Below are 19,790 nucleotides of genomic sequence, written 5' to 3' on the forward strand. Positions count from 1 at the left end.
CCCAGCTCTCAAGCCTGTCAAGGTGCCTCTGAATGGTGTCCCATCCCTCCAGTGTGTCAGGCAGGCCCTGCTCTGGGGACATCCTGGTGTAGGCACTATCCTTCCTGCTGGGGCACAGCAGAGGCCCGCTGCTGCCCCAGGGACAGGGAACTGAGAAATGCAGCTGACCAGGTCCAGCTAGGAGCTCAGATCACCAGGCAAGTTCTGAGATGAAGCCAGGATGCCAGCAAGCAGGCCAGGTCCCACTGCTGCCAGATAGCAGCTGGAGACCAGCACTGCTGTTGCATGGCATAGACAGGCTGAGAATGGGCTGACATGGAGCCTGTGCGTGGAGTCCCAGGGGAGTCTGTCCAGGGCCAGTAAGGCCCAGGAGTGCCCTCAGGGCCCTGGCACCTTGTCTGCTCCCTGAAATTCATGGCTAAACGAGGTGCACATCACTAGTCCTGTGAGAAACTCAACTCCATGCAGTGGACTTCATGTTCCCCTTCCCACACCCTCCCAGTTAACTCCTGTCACTTGTGAAATTCTTTCTTACTGCCAGCTAGAAGATCAAGGGTGACTGCCCAACGGGAGAACTGGAAGGGGAACTTCAGGGACCTCTGTCTTCGCCAGGGTAGGATTTGCCAACCTCCAGTCATAGTCTGCATTGGAGTGGTGTAAGCCCCAGCGGGAGCCAGGAGCAGCCATACCTTGTGGTGGACCTGCTGTGCTCGTACTGTCTTATGGTGGTGCCAGGTAAGAAAAAACTCACAATGTTTGCAGGCTCTGAGCTGGGGTCTCACAACAGGGGCTTTAATAGGTCATGTTGGTACCAGCTGTGACCTTCATGCTGTTCTCTGTTAGCTTCAGTGGGCCTTTAAGACGGTTAAAAGGGGCTTCTGCTGGGAGATGATGGAAAGGGAGGGACCATCCTCCACAGTCTCTTTCTCAATCCTTTGTCGTTTTTATACTTGTACTCAACTTGATTTCTTTCTTGCTGTCTTCCAGTGTTTCACTCTGTGTCCAGGCAAGGTGATGGACAGCAGAGCAGAGATGGAGGTTGTGAGAAGCACAAAGGGGAATGCCACTGGGGAGGTCAGCGTCCACGTGGTCACCACCGAGAGCACTGTGCAGAGCACCCACCTGCCAACGACTGCCTTCATCATACCAGGTATGTGGAACTGCCCTTTCTAACTGGTGCCTCCCCAGCCTTCTCCCCCCACACTGATACCTCACACTCCTTGTATATCTGTGCTCCTCCCAAAAACCTTGGTAAGCAAAGCTGTGCTGCTGTTGCCATCTTAAAGGTTCTCTATGGTTATCCCACATCACTTGGACGGCTTGTGGCTGATAAAAATCTCTTGAGTTTTAAACCAAAGCCCTGATGTCTGGGGCCCTGGGCCAGTGTAGCGCAGTGTACTGGGTGCCTCCTCTGCAGGACATGTAGGCTCCTGGGTTACCGCATTATCGTAGAATATCTCAAGTTGAAAGGGACCCATAAGGATCATCGAGTCCAACTCCCTGCTCCTCGCAGGACTACCTAACACTAAACCATATGACTAAGAGTGTTGTCCAGACGCTCCTGGAACTCTGACAGGCGTGGTGCTGTGACCGCTTCCCTGGGGAGCCTGTTCCAGGGACCGACCACTCTCTCAGTGAAGGACCTTTGCTGAATGTCCAATCTGAACTTCCCCTGATGCAGCTTCATTCCATTTCACCGTGTCCTGTCACTGGTCACCAGAGAGAGGAGATCAGCACTTCCCCCTCCGTTGCTGCCCTTGAAGAAGGTGTAGACTGCGATGAGGGCACCCTTCAGCCTTCTCTTCTCCAAGCTGAACAAGCCAAGTGACCTCAGCCGCTCCTCCCGAGTCTTGCCCTTGAGACCCTTCACCATCTTGGTCGCCCTCCTCCAGACACGCTCTAATAGTTCTATGTCCATCTTCTATTGAGGCGCCCAAAACCGCACACAGACCTCGAGGTGGGGCCGCACCGGTGCAGTGCAGAGTGGGACAGTCACCTCCCTCGGCAGCTAGTGATGCTGTACTCGATGCACCCAGGGCACGATCGGCCCCTTTGGGTGCCAGGGCACACTGTTGACTCGTATTCAACTTGCCATCAACCCAGACCCCCAGATCTCTTTCTGTGGGGCTGCTGTCCAGCCTCTCGTCTCCCAGTTTGTACAGAAAACCAGTATTACCCTGTTCCAGGTGCAGAATCTGCACTTGCCCTTGTTAAATTTCATGCAGTTGGTGATTGCCCAGCTCTCTAGTCCATCCAGCACTCTCTGTAAGGCCTCTCTACCCTCGAGCGAGTCCACAGCTCCTCCTAATTTAGTGTCATTGTCAAACTTACTTAATGTACGTTCCACTCCTGCATCCAGATAGTTTATAAAAACATTAAAAAGCACTGGCCCTAAAACAGCTCTGCAGAACCCCACCGGTGACTGGCCACCAGCCTGATGTAACCCCCTTTACTCTTCAAGTCGTTGAGCCAGACTCATCAGCCACTTGTTCTCCCATCATACTATGGACTTGTCTAGCTGTGTGCTGGACATTTTGTCCAGAAGGATACTGTGAGAGAAGGTATCAAAAACTTTGCTAAAATTAAAAAAACCCACATCTACTGGATTCACTTGGTCAACTTGATGGGTGACTTTGTCATAAAAGGACATTAAGTTAGTTAAGCAAGACTTTCCCCTTGTGAACCTGTGTTGGCTATACATTGTCTCTCAAGTGTTTTTCAGTAACTCACAGAATAACCTTCTCCATAATTTTATCAAGCACTGAAGTGAGACTGACAGACCTATAATTACCAGGGTTGTCCTTCTTACCCGTCTTGAACATTGGGACAACAATTCTCAGCCCAGCTGACCATTGTCTTTCAGATCTGTGTTAGGTGAGATCGGGAGTGTTCTTTAGAAGCAAATCTCACCATTTTTCCTGCTCCCAGTGCCTCAGTTCCCACTGTGGAGAGGCCCTGTGCTGCACAGTGTGTTCCTTTGAAATGAAACTAAACTGGGAGATGCGGTCCAGGAGCTCACCAGTACACTCCTGACACATCAGGGCATCCTGGTCATGGGAACAGTGTGAGGTTAGGCTGAAGTAGGAACCCTTGAATGTGGATAGTGTTGGTGCCACTCCCCAGCGCAAGCCATTGCTGGCTGCAGATCTCGTTGGGTCATGCTGCCTGCTTGTGGGTGCTTTAGCCCACAGCGCCGAGCCCTCAGCTTGGTCATTTTGTGCTGCCTTTGAGCCTGGTTTGCATCAGTTCAGTGTTCTGTGTATGCCTCTCATTGTTTGTTTCCTTTCTTCCCTTCTCAAGCAAATGCAACTACCATCAACCTTCCCACAAGCACCTTAGAAATTCAGCGATTCCCCCGAGAACCACAGAGAAGCACAGGGTCTGAGAGGCCAGAGAGGGGAGTGGGCAGCGAGCCCATCACAGCTGCTGTCATTCCCCAGATCAGTGGGGTGCAGACCTGCAGCACAGTCCGTGTGCTGGAGTGGAAGGATGGGGTGGCTACTTTGCCTGGGAGTAACCTGCGGGTAAGTGTAGCCATGGGCCACTGTGTTTCCCCCCTCCCCACCCCGCCACTCCCCGCAGCTGCTTGCCCTTGTAAGCGGCGGGCCCCCCGCCCGTGGGACCACCCGGATGTGGTGTGGCCCCTGGCAGTACTTGCACCCCAGCTGGAGGATCCCTCAGCTGTTCTGGCTCTGTGAGCCTCTCCTTGTGCCCCATCCCTGTGCCGCTGTCATCTTGTGAGCTGAGCAGAGAGAACGCACACATGGTCCCTGAGGGGCTGCAGCATGTCTGCACCGCACAGGGAGGCAGAGGGATGCTACGTGCTGTGCAGGGCATCTTTCCTTTCCAAGCTGTGCCATGGAGTTGGCTCTCACCAAACTCCTGCACTCACCCTGGAAACAGTGGCCTTGTGCTCATCAGGCAGCGGGTGCCTTTAGGAGTACCCCTCGGTACATGAAATACCTTGCACAAAAGGCACCAGTTTCTCAGCTGCTACTCAGCCTCAGGGCACTGCGTCCTCCAGCCAGCCCCCTGCCCCTCGTGCTGCCAGCTGGTGCTGGTCTCACCCCAGTGCTGGTGGTGCCCTTCCTGGGCAGGCTCAGCAGCCAGCACAGACTGCAGGGAGGGGCAGCAGGACGGGTGACTTTGATGCTGTGCTTGTCTCTTTCATCGGAGGAGCTTCCCTCTTGTTGTACACACTAACAACTGAACTATGTCCCTCATTCTCAGAGCTCACATGCGCCCACTAGCTATCCAGTTACATTTCTATCTTCCTTGTTAACTGCTTTTCCTTATTTTTTTTGGTTCAATTACATAGTTTCGAATAAATGAGTATGGAACGCTGAAGGTGGTGAGTGCTGATAAGATGCCTCCAGTGGAAGCTGTGAAGGAGGGTCACACAGAGAAAGACGGGGACTCAGATGTGGCACCCACCAGCAGGGACAATCCGACTGTGGCTCAGGGTAAGGGCACCATGGTGGCACTTCTAGAGTGGGTACCATCATCCAGCAGGTGCTGTCTGGCATAGACCCTGAGCAAGGCAAATGTCTCCTGCTTCCCGCTCTTACATGTGCTCCTTTTCTCTCTGATTCAGATGTGCCGGAGCAGACCAAGCTACCAGCAGCCGAAAGTATGTGCCACTGTGATACCTGTGGCCGGAGACATGTGTCGGATGGAGCTCGGGAAGGCAGGGGCTTCTGCAGCCAGCACTGTCACCAGCAGTTCAAGGAAAGGTAAAGGAAGGGGAGTCTGCTTCCATGCAGAGCCACATCCATCCCACCTGTCTGCCCTCCCTCCCCTGGTCCACATGCTCCAGCAAGGGATGCAAGCACATCTGCCTCTGTTAGGTGCTGGGAACTCCAGTTGTTTCCCTTTTTCCTGTAGGCAGAGTGCCCTGGCTGCAATGTGGGGAGCTGAAGACTTGTCCCAGGGGACAGCAGGAAACACAGGAGCCAGATTTTCTCCTACCCAATTTGTGGCCTCATAAACATGTACCTGCTGGAGTGGGGCTGCAAACAGGAGGTTGCTGCAGTGGGTGCTTCCAGGCTGAGCATCAGTGGGATGCATGGGTCACAGGGGCATTTCCAGCTCCTCTGCTTACTCATGTGTGACTCCCGGGACTCTTTTTCCAGCACCTCTGTGTGACTGTGGTGCAGCTTAGAGTCCTGCTTATGAAACTAGATCGCTTTTGATCCATCCCTGTGTTCAGGTGTCTGACACTCAAGAGTGTGAGGGTGATTTTGGTCTGTACTCTGGTTCTAACCTCTTGCCAATTTGTATGCTAAGAGGAGCACATATATTAGTTGGGAGGGATGGGAGCATGTGTGAGTAAGAAATGGGGTGACAGTGATTCTCCAGGAGCCAATCCCTTACCGGCACACCAGCCATTGCGATGTGTCATGCCACACAGTGGTTTACTCTCCCTTCCTCCATGCAGGTCTGTCATTGTGGAAAACTCTGCCAGTAGCACGAATGCCACTGAAATCCTCAAGCCGGTCAAGAAACGAAAGAGGAAGGACTACCAGAGCCCTTCAGAGGAAGAATATGAATCTGAGCAAATGGTAGGAAGAGGGAAGGGAGGGCATGTGTATGCGTGTGCTGATGTCAAGGGTGGGCTGTGGTCTGCCCCTCTTTGCACTGTGGGTATGCGCAGTTCTTGTTGGTGCTTTGCAGTGCTGTCTGCTATGTGTCAAAGGGGTAACCTGTTGACTGTTAATGCCAAAATGACTTGAGTATGTGGAGCATGATGGCTTCTAGACACTTGGCTGGTTGTTTGGCACGCTGAGCGCCTCAGATTAACCCAATGGGGCTGTAGGTGTTGAGCACTGTCAACTGCTGTCTTGAGTCTGGGCCGCTAAAGTAAGTGTTGAAGTAAGAGAGTGTCTGACTCAGTGATGTGTATCCTGGGGAAGGGAGAGGGACTTTGACAAGGCAAAGAAGCTCTGCATGCCAGCCCTGACTGCAGCAGTTTTGCTCCAGGTGTGATTGCTACCCCTGAGGACCAAAGGCCCTCTCAGGCTCCCATCATCAAATCCTCTTGGCCGCCCATTTCTGGTCCAAGCATCATTCAAGTCATGGATGTTAGAGAGACACAGTGTGGCCCTCGACACTAGTGTGAGGGTACAACACATAGCATATACATCCACTGTGATGGGCTTCTGTTTTGTCTACTCTTGTGTCTAGGAGGAAAAGCAGGAAGAGAGGAAAAGCTCTGCGGGAGACTCTGCCATCAGCAATCCGGAGGCTGATGCATGGAATGGAAGCCAGCACGGTATGGAGGGCTGGATGGGCGGTGGGGTGAGCACTCATGCCATGGATGTGGGCTCCTGCTGTGGGACTGGGCCGGCATTTTGGTGCTCCAGCAGAGTCAAACACCCAGAGCAATGCACTAGTACATGTTCCTGAAGGCTTGTAAGATCCTCTGCTTGCTTGATCCTGCTCTCTCTGTCTCTTTCCATTTCTCTCCTTTCCTCTCTTTCTTTCCATGGGAAAGGTGTACCCTTACAGATATGGCTGTGTCTTCTTCAGACACTGAGCTGTACTGTACAGTGCTTTCTGTTCCCTCCCCTCAGACCTGAATATTTTACTTGCTTGTGGATGCTGTGTTTGCTCCAAGAGGCACAATCCTGAGCAATAACATGACTCTGCCATGTCTGGCTTCGCATTCCCTTTGGACAATCTTATGGGGAACTTCCCTCATGTGATTGGGAGCTCTAAAGGTTGGGAGCTGCTCCTGTAGGTCTGGTGCTGCTGAATCTGGGTGATTTTGGGTTGTCTTATCTCATGGGGGTCTATTCCTGGACTGTATCAGAGGAGATCTCAAACACAGAGCTGTCAGCACAGGGGGAAAGGGGACAAGCTGAGAGATGCAGTGTTTGCTTGTTTGGTTTTTGCCCTGCAGTGTGATGGGGGAGGAAAACTTGGGAAAATACGCATTTATGGAAAACGTTTTGTCTTTGAATAGTGGAAGGTCATACTCAAAGTAATTTTAAAATGAAACTGTTCCAGCTTCATACTCCTTTCCATAGCCAAATGGAGGGACAGTAGCAGGGGCCAGAAGTCCTTAATCCCTGGTGTTACACTGAGTTAACCACTATTAAAAAGGGATCTCATACTTGCTTGCCAGGTCCTTTTGTCTACAGTCTGAGACCTGAGCATGCTGCGTACAAGTAAGCAGTGCTGAGCCTTGTTATTTCAGCATTTTATTTTCTCTTATTTTAGAAGTACATCAGCAAACAAACCTGGATGCTTCAGTGCAGCAGAGTCGGTGTATGCTCTGTCTCCAGGTGTATTTGTCATTCTCCAGAAGTGCAGAGCTTGTACTTATGGATTCCTCAAACATGCTTCCCACTTTTTCCTGTGTCCTAAAGAATAATAAAGGTGTTCATCACAAGTATTAGACAAGCATCTAGGTTAGTAACCTTGCTCACTGAAGCTCAGCTTTAATTTCTTCGGCAAGTTCCTGTTTTTTCTATCTCCACTTCCCCTTAGCCCAAGGGAGGAAGGAGTTGGTCTGTTTTTCCCCTGCATTTCTGGCCTGCCCTACCCAAGGCTGTCTGCCATGGCAGATCTGTAGCTATGAATTGTGGAATATTCCAGTGCTGGAATGGGCACAGCACTCCTGGAGTGCTATGAGACAGGGAGAGAAAGTGACTGGAGAGCAAGAAACTTGCGTTGTGTCTTGTGTGCCTTGGACAAGGCCTTTGTGGCCTTCCCAAAGGGGTTGAAGCCATGGAGGATCACTTCCCTGCCTATGAAGAGATGATGCTGTCTTCTTTTAATGGCTACCATAAGGATAAATGCATCCCTACAGCATCAGGGTGGCCCTGGTGTGCCAAGGTGGGCTCAGGTGGTTGTCTCAGAGCAGAGGATAGCAGGGCTGGTGCCTCTGGAGTGGCAGGAGGAGGTGAGCCCGCTGCTGGTTTGACTGCCTGGGAGCTCCTTGCAACTGGGAGTGATTCCCAGACCTCTAAATGGATCCTGCTGGCTGTCCCAAATCCATCAGTGCTGTGGCTATTTCGGATGTACTGGCTGGAGCAGGACTGGTTGCATGGGTGTCCTGATGCTTTGCACAGGAAAGCTTGTTGATCAGGCTCCTTAGGTGCCTTACTGGAGCATTGTACAGTGACAGAGGACACTTGGGTCATGGGGACCTGTGTGAGAGGGGGCTCTGGCCCTCTTGGGGCCACCAGCCAGGTTTGCTGGAGAAGGGGCTCTGGTAGGATGGTACTGAGCTTTGCAGGGATGCAGGACTGTGCATGAGAGCAGGATGCGGCCCCAGCAGGACCCATGCACTCGCCTGCCCTCCGCGCTGCCCTGAGGCAGGCAGGGATGGAGGCTGGAGTGGACCCTCAGCAGCGGCTCTTGTGTGTGCGTTTGTGCTGCGCTCAGGTGCCAGTGAGGAGAAGAAAGAAGGCTGGTCTTGGGCGTCCTACTTGGAGGAGCAGAAAGCTGTCGCTGCCCCTTTAGATCTCTTCCAGGATGTGAGTTGGGATTTTCCTGTCTTTTTCCCTCTTTCATCTTCTCTTTTCTTTCCTTTTTTTTTTCCCAACCCCTCCTCCTTCTCCTCTCTTCCTTGCTTCCCTATTTTGTGGGACTCTGAGCAATACGCAAGCTCCCATCTTCACCTGGAGGCAACCAGTCAGCCTCCAGTTTTGATTTAGCCCAAGTCCCACTTCCCAGATGGGTGCTGTCCCCCATCCCAAGCACTCCACATTTGCTTAGGACACTCCTGTGGCTCTGGGAGGGTGGTGGAACTTTTCCAGCCCTTCCTCAAAGCTAGGTGTGGGCTCTTCTGAGGCCACATTGCTGCACTGCAACCCTGCTCCCAGGTGTCTGATTGCCAGGGTGCAAGCGGAGCCAGGCCCCTGCCCTACTCTTCCTGGCTGTGGCTTCTAGCCCAGGGACACCCTGCCCTGCCAGTAGTAAGAGATGAAAAACCCACAAGGAGGTGGAAGAATGAATTTTCTATGGGGGAAAAAAAATAAAATTTGTACGACAACATAACCTGTGGCCCACAATCTCCTGGTCCCAGCAGCTCCCATTGCCTGATGGTTGCTCCTTGGGATGGTTCTAGATGCAGCTATCTGTGTCAGTTTTTACACTGTGGATTAATTTTTGTTTCCAGTACCAACTAGCTTCCCAGCACAAGAATGGCTTTAAAGTGGGGATGAAACTGGAGGGGATTGATCCACAGCACCCATCTATGTACTTTATCCTGACAGTGGCTGAGGTAAGGTGCCTCCAGTTCTCACGTTCCTTGGTTCCTCCTCTCACCCACGCACCAGGAGGCTCTGTGGGAGGGGAGGTGCTGCCAGCTGGCTTGTGGAGGAGACGGGCTTTGGGCCCTCGCCTTCATGTTGCTGCATGAGCTGAGTTGGCACTCCAGCATCTTGGTCAAGCAAACAGAGTTTGTTTCCAGTTTGTTGGGGCAAGAGACAGTGGTGGGGAGCAGCTGTCATGCCCCAGTATAGTTGGTATCTCCATCACCCTGACACAGCAGGGCCATGGGAGGAGATTGTTGTGATGGCAACAGCTTCTTTGAGCTGATGCCCCTCAGACAGGTCTGAGCCCTTGAGATGGAGGGCATGGAGGCATCCAATTGCTCTTCCTTGTGTCTGTGGAGGCCCTCTTGTCTGTGGGGCTGTCCACTCTGCCATGTGGCAGCTGAACCAGCCTTGCCTCACTGTGCTCCCTGGGCAGCCAGTGAGATCAGCCATACACCAGAGGCTGCTGTTCTTGCTGCTGGAGAGATTTCACCAAAGCAGCATGGCATTTAGCCAAAATCCCTGCACCACCATCTCCCCCAGGTGAAGAAAAGGGAATCCTTGCACTTACTGGACCCAGAAAGGTGCCCCACCTCATGTGCCAGCCTGAACCTCCCTTCTTAGGGCTGGCTTGTGATGGCCTTCCACTTAACTTGTTCCACGCTGGACACCTTTTGGGACTGGCATGTACCTCCCGATTTGGGCACTGGCCTATGATTGACTTTTGGTTTCCCTAAGTGATATGCTGAGATTGTGTGCGGGAGGGGAGGTGTGTGTGATGCTCAGCCAGGGACGGCAGGAGGTTTCCATGGTCCCTTCCTTTTCACGCCCTCCCTGCTGGAAGGTGTGTGGTTACCGGATGCGCCTCCACTTTGATGGCTACTCTGAGTGCCATGATTTCTGGCTGAATGCTGACTCCCCCGACATCCACCCCGCTGGCTGGTTTGAGGAGACAGGGCACAAACTCCAGCCCCCGAAAGGTAAGGAGTTAGTGAGTCTCAGTCGGTGGGTCCTGTTGAGGGAGGGGGATGAGTAGTGGGCCCCCAAACCTAGAGCTGGAGATGGGGACCGAGTGGCTCTGTGGCACCCAGGAAGAGATGTGGCTGGGGGGGTTCCACAGGACAACCTTTCAGGAACCCATCATGCTGAAGATCTCTGCTCACTCCTACTTTGGGGCAAAGCTGTGGCACCCTGGATGTCCCAATGCCAGGCTGGAGCCAGCAGGTGGGACTGATGCTCTCTGGGGAGGAGCTGAGCTCTGGATTTCCACTCCACTGCTAATGTTTCCTTGCACTCCTTCAAAATCAGCCACTGAGCCTGAGCCATGGGCTTTGGGTTTCCTAGGGCTGCTGTAGACCCCATCTGCCCACAGCAGGACACACCTGTCAGGGTGAGGGCTGGCTGGGGGTGGCTGGGCTCGGCCTCACAACTCCTGGCTGCTCTCTGTGAACTCGCTGCTCTCATTTCTCTTCCTGAGGTGTTGTAGGTTATAAGGAAGAAGAATTCAGCTGGATGAACTACCTAAAGATAACAAAGGCTCAGGCAGCTCCTAAGCACCTCTTCATGGTCCGAAACACTGTGAGTAGCAGCTTCTCCTTCCTGCCAGAGCCTGCAGGTTCAGGTGTGAGTTCTTCCCCTCCAGCTGAGCAGAATGCCTCTGCCAGTGCTGAGCTTTTCTCTGTCCACCCCACACTTCTCAAGCCCACAGTGTAGAGGGCCACGAGAGCATACTGCTGGCATTGCTTAGTGAGATGTGGCACGCTTTACTGCTAAGGATCTGTAGCTTGGACACTAGTTTGAGCCCAAAATTGGTGTTGCTCTGATTCACTGTTTCATCCAGGCTGGTCTCATGGACGGTTAAATCTGTTACAAAAGTACTGGTGAGGAGAAGTAACTGCTACTTTCAACAATTATTTTGCCAAAAACTCTCAGTTAATAAGTATAATTATTTTGTCTCTGTTTTGTGTCTCTCTCTGCCTTTATTTTTCATATGGCGGCTTGGGTAAGGAAAGTGGGAATATAGCAGAGTGCAGAATGCTGATGGTTTCTTTGTCAGCTGCAAAGGAAATTCAACCTACTGATAAATCAGCCTCTCCATGCTATTTATTGTGTCTAAGCCTTCCTGTTCATTGCTGCAGCAATCCCACTAGTGTGTGTGACACAATCTTTTGCAGTTTTTGGATCCAAGAAATAGAGACAAGGAAGGATGAAGGGCCGCATCCCAGCTTCTCCTGCCAAGCCCTAGGGCATTGGCCACTGCTAACACTGGAGGAGCGTGACCGCAAACAAGTATTTTGTAAAAAAAATCTGAATCAGTGTAGGTTGGAGTCTGTTCTTCTCTTGGATTTTACTGCTTATAGAAGATCCTGAGGGTCTGAAGATTTCTTTTCCTCTTTCTTTGTGTGGCCAAACTGAGTTATTTACCCTCTGCCTCTTTTCTTGCATATTTAGCAGGGCACTGCCCTTCTGGGATCCTGAGTGGTCCTGGGCCTTCCTGGAGGCCAGAGAGGTTCGGGTTTTGGGAGAGTTTGGGCAGATGTCTCCTTGCAGCAGGCAAGGGAAGTGGTGAGGAGGGCACTGGGACTATGGTTCTGAAAGAAACCTTCCCCTTTCTCCTCCCAGCATGAGACTTCCCCAGGCTTTGAGGTGGGCATGAAGCTTGAAGCTGTGGACCGCATGAACCCTTCCCTGATCTGTGTTGCCACTGTGACTGACGTGGTGGACAATCGCTTTTTGGTGCACTTTGACAACTGGGATGATACTTATGACTACTGGTAAGTGCACAGAGGCTCCTGGGGTACCAGTGCTGGGGAGACACCCTACCACTGCTTCAGCAAGGGTGAGGGGGTGCTCGGGAAAGTGTGGGACCATCACAGTACACTGCTGCAGACAGGCCACCAGTGGTCCAGTGAGGCAGAGGGTCACGCCCCTGTGCTGGGGGACAAACCTGCCTGTTCCATGTCACCTCCTGGGACATTGCCATGGCCCCCTAGTTAACGTGGGATGAAGACACGTGTGATGAGCTGTGGACTTGCTGTGAAACCCACTAGGGAGATGGGTCCACCTGCAAGGCAGAGACTGAAGGCCTGATCTTAAAAGGAGCTCCTGCATCTGTAGGCATGGGATCGTGGCCAGGCTGGGGAGGTGTCCCAGTTGAGGCTGGTTAAGGCCAGTTAAAATGTCCAGGTTGCACAATCAGAGCATTGAGAGTAACTGTTTAGTTTGTCACTGGAGCCTTCTGAGCTCCTATTACTTCTTGCCCTGAGGAGCTGTGGGGCTGCCACAGTTTCTGTCCCTGGCTGCTCCTCACTCGCTGGTGCTGGGCAGCTGCCTGCTCTGTCCCAGGGCAGATCTGCAAAGCAGCAGCACCGAAGTGTGCTGTGACCTACTGGGAGCTGTGACCAGGACACGAGCCCCCCGATTGCTCAGGTCTCACCGCTCTGAGCTCTGAAAGGCATGGCCTGGCCCCCCGCTCGCAGCAAAAGGTTGCTGTTCCCTGGGCAGCTCTGTAGCAGAGCTTGCACCTGGGGCGTGTTTGTGTCCTGCCCCTCTGAGGTGAGGTCCCCCTGCTCTATCCCTTGCCTTGCCAGGGCCCATGGCTCCCTGGGTCACTCAAGGACAAGGGTGCTGTAGAAGATCTTGGCTTCTGCAGGGGCTTTTCCTGGTGGTGCAGACCTTGGAGGTGCTGCCAAGTGGCCTGCCCTGCGGCCCCACAGCCCATGCTGTCTGGTGGTGATGACCCAGGTATCTCAGCCCTGTGTAAGAGTTCGGGTGTGTTTTCTAGGTGTGACCCCAGCAGTCCATACATCCACCCAGTTGGATGGTGTCAGGAGCATGGCAAACCCCTCACGCCTCCTCAAGGTGAGTCAGTGGCTTGGGAGTGCAGCCTTCACTGGCACATCCCCTTGGGGACGGGCTTCCCAGGGTGGCATGGTGGGCCTGGGGGTGCCAACCCCATAGCCTTTGCTTGTCTACAGGCCCAGGCAGTTCCCTTCAGCAAGGCTGCAGCCAGGGAGGTGGCATGCTCCTGCCAAGGCTCCTGTACACGTTTTCAGGTGCAGCATGGTGGTTGTGTTAGGCCAAGTGGAGACATGAGGAAGACACAAGCTGTCTGTGCAGGCCCAGATATTTCTGCTTCCTTGTACTGTGGATTTCATGGTCCATGAGAAAATAGTACTACTTCTTGATGTCTCTTATTCTCATGTGCCTGGCACAGACTTAGTTGATCCTTCAAAGCAGTAGGACATCCTGGGATACTTGCTGTCTTCCTGCAGGCATGTCTCACCTTCTGCATCTTTCCCCTTCTAGATTATCCTGACCCTGACAACTTCACCTGGGAAAAGTACTTAAAAGAAACTGGAGCATCTGCTGTCCCGGCTTGGGCCTTTAAAGTGGTGAGTGCCATAGGCCTGGGGTTCAGATCTACACTCAAGGTTTAGAAGTCAGGGCTATTCTGGGCAAATAGTTTAAAACTGGGAAAAATGGCAAGTGTGACCATCCTCTTGGCTAGACAGGAGCTGGTTGATGTGAAATCATTTAGGCTTTCTTGATAGTTGCTGTCTCCAGCTGCAGCTGTGTCCAGCCAAGTGTGGCTGCAATAGAGATCCCCAAAATGTGTCTCTTGGAGACCTTCTTCCCAGTTTTCCCATCTTGTTAAAACACAGCTCAGATCTGGGATGCCTGTCCCCACTCTCTCCTGTTGCCTCTGTGAGCTGGGATGGCTCTTACTTGGACAGACCAGGGCTGGGAGTTGGGCCTGAGGAATGTGTGCTGCTGGGAAAACTGCCAAGGGGTGTGGGAGCCCGAAGCATGGCCCTGTTCCCCGCTGACCTGGGTTCTTCCTGGCCCCAGCGCCCACCCCACGGCTTCCTGGTCAACATGAAGCTAGAGGCAGTGGACAGAAGGACGCCTTCCTTCATCCGAGTGGCCAGTGTGGAGGACGTGGAAGACCACAGGATAAAGGTGGGTGCTGGAGTCTTGGTGCTGAGCCTGTGTCCAAGCACTGCTGACTTTGCTCCTACCCTGCCAGTTGTAGTGGCAAAGCGTGTGGAGGTCTGTGGAAGCACACTGTGCAGAGGATGGCAGGTCCCTGTGCCTGGCTCCAGGGGTGGAGGAGAGCCTTGTGCTGCAGTTCAGCTCTACCCTGCTGCTTGCTGTCAGCTCAGATGCCTCTAGAGCTCCTTAGAGAGATGCCTTGAGGTTTGAAGGGTGACCTCTTTACTTGTCTCTCCAGATCCATTTTGATGGCTGGAGCCACGTCTATGATTTCTGGATTGATGCAGATCATCCGGACATCCACCCCATAGGCTGGTGCTCAAAAACTGGACACCCTCTGCAGCCTCCTCTCAGTAAGTCCTGTGCCTCGGTCAGTGCCTCATACCAAGGCCCAAGTGTGCCAGATCACCACTGTCACTGCCACCTGCCCATGCACAGAAATGGGAGGGCAGGTGCTGGCTGAGGATGGGTGGAGGGAAAGGCCCCCATGGAGTTGTCATTTGCAAAAGTCCTCCCTGTTTGGCACAGGCAGGGAGCCCAGAGCCCTGCTTCTGCCTGGGGCTGCAGCTGTGACAGCCTCTCTCCTGTTTCTCTTCCTGGTCTAGGGCCAAAGGAACCAGCCTCCTCTGCCCATGGGGGCTGCCCAACCGTGGGCTGCAAGAGCATTCCTCACACCAAGAGCTCCAAGTACAGCTTTCACCACAGGTGAGCTCACCAGCATGGCTCAGAGGGGCACAGCTTCCCTGCTGGCCCTTCCTCCGCTCCTCTGCACCCGCCACCCTCACCAGCAACCAACCCTTCCTTCCATGCACCCCACACCAGGCTTTGCCCCCTGCTTAGGGGCAGCCCTTGCTCTCCCCAGGCCAGGCCCCACAGCAGCCCAGAGCATGTGGCTCCTGGGACCTCCTTCTCTGTGCCTGTCCTGCAGCACCCAGAGCCCCTGACGTGCCCTACATGCCCATCTACCTGTGAGGACATATGGGCTACTTAGGGGACAGTGCCTGTAAGATGCTGTTCACTGATACCAGCTTTGAGGATGATGTTCCTCCCATGTCTCATGGTTGCCTTTTAGTGTGGCTGTGAGCTGGGAAGTCCTGAGAAGGAACAATGCATCTCCTCCAGCTCAGCCAGTCGCTTGTGTGACCTTTTCCAGGGGAAACCAGGCGCCGTGTAGTGCTGACCCTAGCATCCATGGAGCATCCATGAAGATGGGGGAAGGCAGATCTGGCTCCTAGGGGGTTCTCTACTGGCCACACTCACAACACTTGCTTCCTCCTCACTCTGAGGCTAGTCTGGATGCCTGTGGGAGCAAAGAAGGGAAGATGGAGACTCTGTGAACCCCAGTGACCTACTTGATCAGCACTGTGGTGACTTGCACAGGGTCACTGTGATGGCAGCAGAGAAGGTGGGACAGGTGTTTGTACCTGGAGGGACTCAGTGTACCCTGCCTGTGCAGCCAACGCCCTCACCTTGGGAATTTGTTCAGCATGTCTTTACTCTGCTTTTCACGGCAGGGCTATGGCTTCCTGTGCTTGGGGCTTTAGGGGTGGCTCTGATGGCTCACCCCACCATGCTGCCCTGAGCTGGCTCCAACGCTTGCCTCCCCTCTGTTCTCTAGGAAGTGCCCCACGCCGGGTTGCGATGGGTCAGGACATGTGACTGGGAGATTCACCGCCCATTACTGCCTCTCAGGGTGCCCGCTGGCAGAGAAGAACCAGGGCAGGCTTAAGGCAGACTTGTCGGATACCGAGGCCTCAACTCGCAAGAGGAACCTGATTGGCTTCCCTCAGCGAAAGAAATCTCGGCACCACGGGAGGTAAGGGCAAGCCCGGTGAGCCCCGTGCAGCAGTGCAGGGCCCCGGTGCCATGACTGCCATCGCTGGGAGGGATGGCCAAGCTGGAGAGGCTCCATGACCGCAGGGAGCATGGTTACTGGTGTCTGGTGTTTGTCTTTCCAGCTCTGCTGGGCACCTCTCTTGGTTTTTCTTCCCACGTTTTGTGTCTTTAGCTGTCAGCCCTTTGGGTCAGGGTCCAAGAGGTAATCCTTGCTCCCACTGCCAAGGCATTGTGCTGTGCAGTGTGGAGGAGGGCCCTCGGGCCAATGCAAACCCAGTTGGAAATCAGTCTTCCTATCTCTTTAGAGGGCGACCTCCAAAGTACCGGAAGATCCAGCAGGAAGACTTCCAGAGTAAGTGCTGTCCTCTGCTGTGGTGTCATTGCAGGGGCAAGACTTGAGGAGCTGGGGTGGTGGCTGTTGGAGGCAGGTCTCCCTTGGCTTGCTCAGTCAGACCACACAGGTCAGCACCAGTGAGGAGTTTGTGGTCAATTGCCAAAGTTGACCATCTGACAAGGAATGTCCCTGCTGCTTACCAGAGCTCTGCTAGGTCCCTCGTCATGTCTCTTGGTTTATATCTGTGAGTGCTGTAGGGTAGGGAATTAGGATCCTCTCTCGATGGCAGTGCATTTTCCTCAGTGCTTTGTCCTCTTCAGACAGGGATGCTGTGCCTTCATTCTGTGGCTAATGTACCCCAAAATATCAATGTGCTTGTGAAGTGCTAAATTATTGCTGCAACACAGAAACTGATGCTAAACAGTTTGCTTGGCATTTAGCTTTGATGACTGACACAAGACATTTATTCCAGCCAGTATCTGTTTTACCATGGGCTGTCCTGTTGCCTACCCCAGCGCTGGGGGTGAATGAAGAAGATCTCTTCTTGGGAGCCATCCTTGACTCCTTGGAGCAGAGAAGAACTTTGTTAGAAACATTAAATGAACTGAATGAATATGGGACGCATTCTGGTGTGAAACTTGACATTGAAATCTAGTTCAGTATGGAAAGTGAATGATTGAAGGTGGTGAGAACAAGGCAAAGCCAAACTTGTCTCTAAATTTCGTCCCTCTGCCATCCCCAGTCCCACCAAACTGAACCCTTGAATATACTGATACTCTATTCAAGGGATCACTAGCTCTTGATACCTGGACTCATGAGACCCTCTGCTGCCAGCCCTGGGCCCTCCCCAAGGCTTCTAGGATAGGATGGGATGGGATGTTCTCATCTTTCTACTTTATATCACATCTTGCATTTTTATTGCCAGCTATTTCTTCAGACAATATGCACCAGTCCCTCTTCATGTCTGCCCTGTCTGCCCACCCTGACCGCTCCCTGTCGCTCTGCTGGGAGCAGCACTGCAAACTCCTGCCAGGGGTGGCTGGCATCACAGCCACCACAGTGGCCAAGTGGACCATTGATGAGGTAAGATGGTTTTGAAACCTGTGTGCTGGCTCCTAACCCACTGGCATGGCTGGGGGCGTTCTACCTGGCTGTGCAGCACCATGGTACATGCACCAGACACAGAGGTGCTTCAGTGACCACTTCCTTGGGCTAGTGAGGTGATCCGCTGGACACGCTTGTGGGGTGCTATGTCGACAGCTGCCAGCCATGAGCCCTATGGCAGCTTCTGGGAAGCACATGCAGAACTACCAGGTTCTCACTTGGCTTGACTGTGACACTAGCCCAGGGTGAGCAGGTGAAGGCAAACGGCAGTCTCTTCATTTAGCATGTTAGTTTTCTAAAGAAATCAGTTTCATCTTCGCCAAGTTAAAAATTGAACTATAGACTCTGCAGATAAGAAGTCAGTTCCCTGTTTCTATGAAAAATAAATCTTTAGGTCAAATTCTTAATTGTCAGCTTCATTGACTTTCCTGGGCATCTGCAGTGGCTCCTCTTAAGGCCGGAGTAGCTGGAACTCTGGCACCAACCCCAGCAGCCATTGATTTCCCCATTACCCTCCTGTGTGCTCCTCTCCTGTCCCTGGACCTCAGGAGGAATCGTCTTGCTGTGCTGGAGGTGGCTTGTTGGAGATGAAACTGCTGTAGCATTAGCTGCTATGGGCCTGGAGGAGGCCAGCACCTGTGCCCTGGTCCCGGCCATCTCTAGGCATAGGAGGGTGCTGCGACTGCAGCCTTTGCCCCAGCAGCTACGTTACCTTACGGGGCACAAAATGCCTCTGTGGGAGTGAGGGCATGGGCTCATGGTGGGTCTCCAGACAGAAACATTCCTTCTGTCTTGACATTTTTCTCCATTTATTCCAAGGTCTTTAGCTTTGTTCAGACTCTGACGGGTTGTGAGGACCAAGCCAAGCTCTTCAAGGATGAGGTGAGGAGGGCTGGAAGATGAATGCAGGTGGCCAAGGACAGCTATTGGCCAACAGGGCAGAGAGGAATTGCCCAGTGGCCTTCCTGCAATGGATTGCTGCTGAATGCTGAGAGCATGTCCAGTGCCTGGCAGTGATCTCACCCTGCAGCCCTGGGGACAGCAGCCCCACTGCCTTTGAGTGTGCAGCTGTCTGCCAGGGCAGATCTTGCGGCAGGAGGGGATATGCTGGCCCCAGGGAGCTGAGCTGCCCTGTTCTCCTGGCACGGGTGAGGGAGGGCCCCTCTGAGGAGGCTAGGATGGAGGAGCAGGAGGAGGATGATGCTGTAGCCTTGATAGCACCATCACCTCCTGAGGGAAGCTGCTTACTCCTCACTTGTTCATCCTTCCCTGCCTGCATCCTCTCACCAGCAGAGCAGTTCAGTGGCATTGCTGTCTGTCAGCCAGGTTCATGGCTTTTAGACCCCTCTGTGGACAGACATGCAGAGGGGCCACTTTCTGGCACACGCAGAACACCCAGGGCAGGCTGATCCTGGGCACACTGGGTACAGCAAGTGTCCCAGCCTGTTAGTGAATGGCCCCTGTGCTTTAAGGGTGCTCAGGCACACAAAGCTGAGCTGGGAACAGCATCTAGACCTGGTGGCACCTGGAACAGGGAGCAGATGGGTATTTGCCTGGAGCAGGTTGGCTGCTGTCTGTGTGCTGTGCCCATTGTGCTCTGGTCCCGAAGCCCAGACCAGCTGCAGCATGAGCTCCTGGGGCAGCCCCTAGGAGGGCCTTTCCCCATCTCTGCCCTGTTCCTGGTCATGTGAGCTCCCAGCTCTGGCTTATCTGGGGCAGTGTGGGAGTGCTGTGGGTGGCCCCTGCCCTACTCCCTGGGATCATCTGTAGCACCTGGCTGAGGGTGAGTGCAACCATGCACATCCCCAGGTCATGTCCATGCTGGCTGTCCCTAGGAAGTCACAGCCTGGGTTTTGGGTGAGTGCCTTTGTCCCTGCTCTCCTCTCCAGATGATCGATGGCGAGGCGTTCCTCTTGCTGACGCAGGCTGACATCGTCAAGATTATGAGTGTCAAGCTGGGCCCGGCACTCAAGATCTACAATGCCATCCTCATGTTCAAGAATGCTGATGACACCTTAAAGTGACTTTTCTTGGCCCAGTCAGGACCGTCCCTCAGCATTGGTGCTGCCAATCTGTCTGGTCAGGACAGAGATTCCCCCTGACCAACCGCAGTTTGTCATGTCCTGCTCATGTCCTTTTGGATGCTGCATCTCCGCTCTCCCACCAGTCCACCTCCCATCCTCTCCCCTCCACTCCACGCTGCCCTTCTCCTCCAGCACTGGGTACAGGCTGACCTCAAGCCTTGGGGGTGGCTG

At 53.5% G+C, this 19,790-nt stretch overlaps 1 protein-coding gene across 1 annotated transcript; it reads left to right on the forward strand.

Moving 5' to 3' along the window:
• Window positions 1–1,014: 1,014 nt before the first annotated feature.
• L3MBTL1 (L3MBTL histone methyl-lysine binding protein 1) lies at window positions 1,015–19,559 on the forward strand. The gene is made up of 21 exons (XM_029085926.1): window positions 1,015–1,150; window positions 3,301–3,524; window positions 4,319–4,463; window positions 4,595–4,733; window positions 5,438–5,561; window positions 6,184–6,271; window positions 8,392–8,483; window positions 9,128–9,232; window positions 10,111–10,246; window positions 10,744–10,844; window positions 11,889–12,040; window positions 13,051–13,127; window positions 13,575–13,660; window positions 14,118–14,228; window positions 14,500–14,614; window positions 14,867–14,966; window positions 15,880–16,077; window positions 16,403–16,449; window positions 17,357–17,514; window positions 18,355–18,417; window positions 19,425–19,559. Exons 1-21 carry the CDS (start codon window positions 1,015–1,017, stop codon window positions 19,557–19,559), a joined length of 2,532 nt encoding a protein of 843 aa, XP_028941759.1.
• The last annotated feature ends 231 nt before the right edge of the window (window positions 19,560–19,790 follow it).

The sequence above is a fragment of the Antrostomus carolinensis genome, unplaced genomic scaffold (genome assembly GCF_000700745.2).
Source record: "Antrostomus carolinensis isolate BGI_N321 unplaced genomic scaffold, ASM70074v2 scaffold35177, whole genome shotgun sequence".
NCBI lineage: Eukaryota > Metazoa > Chordata > Aves > Caprimulgiformes > Caprimulgidae > Antrostomus > Antrostomus carolinensis.

Excerpts from the sequence above, each read along its gene's own strand:
- L3MBTL1 (XM_029085926.1), top strand. The coding sequence starts at position 1,015 with ATGGACAGCAGAGCAGAGATGGAGGTTGTGAGAAGCACAAAGGGGAAT. Across the intron at positions 8,484-9,127 it reads CTTTAGATCTCTTCCAGGAT|TACCAACTAGCTTCCCAGCA; the intron begins GTGAGTTGGGAT and ends TTTTGTTTCCAG. Across the intron at positions 9,233-10,110 it reads TTATCCTGACAGTGGCTGAG|GTGTGTGGTTACCGGATGCG; the intron begins GTAAGGTGCCTC and ends CCCTGCTGGAAG.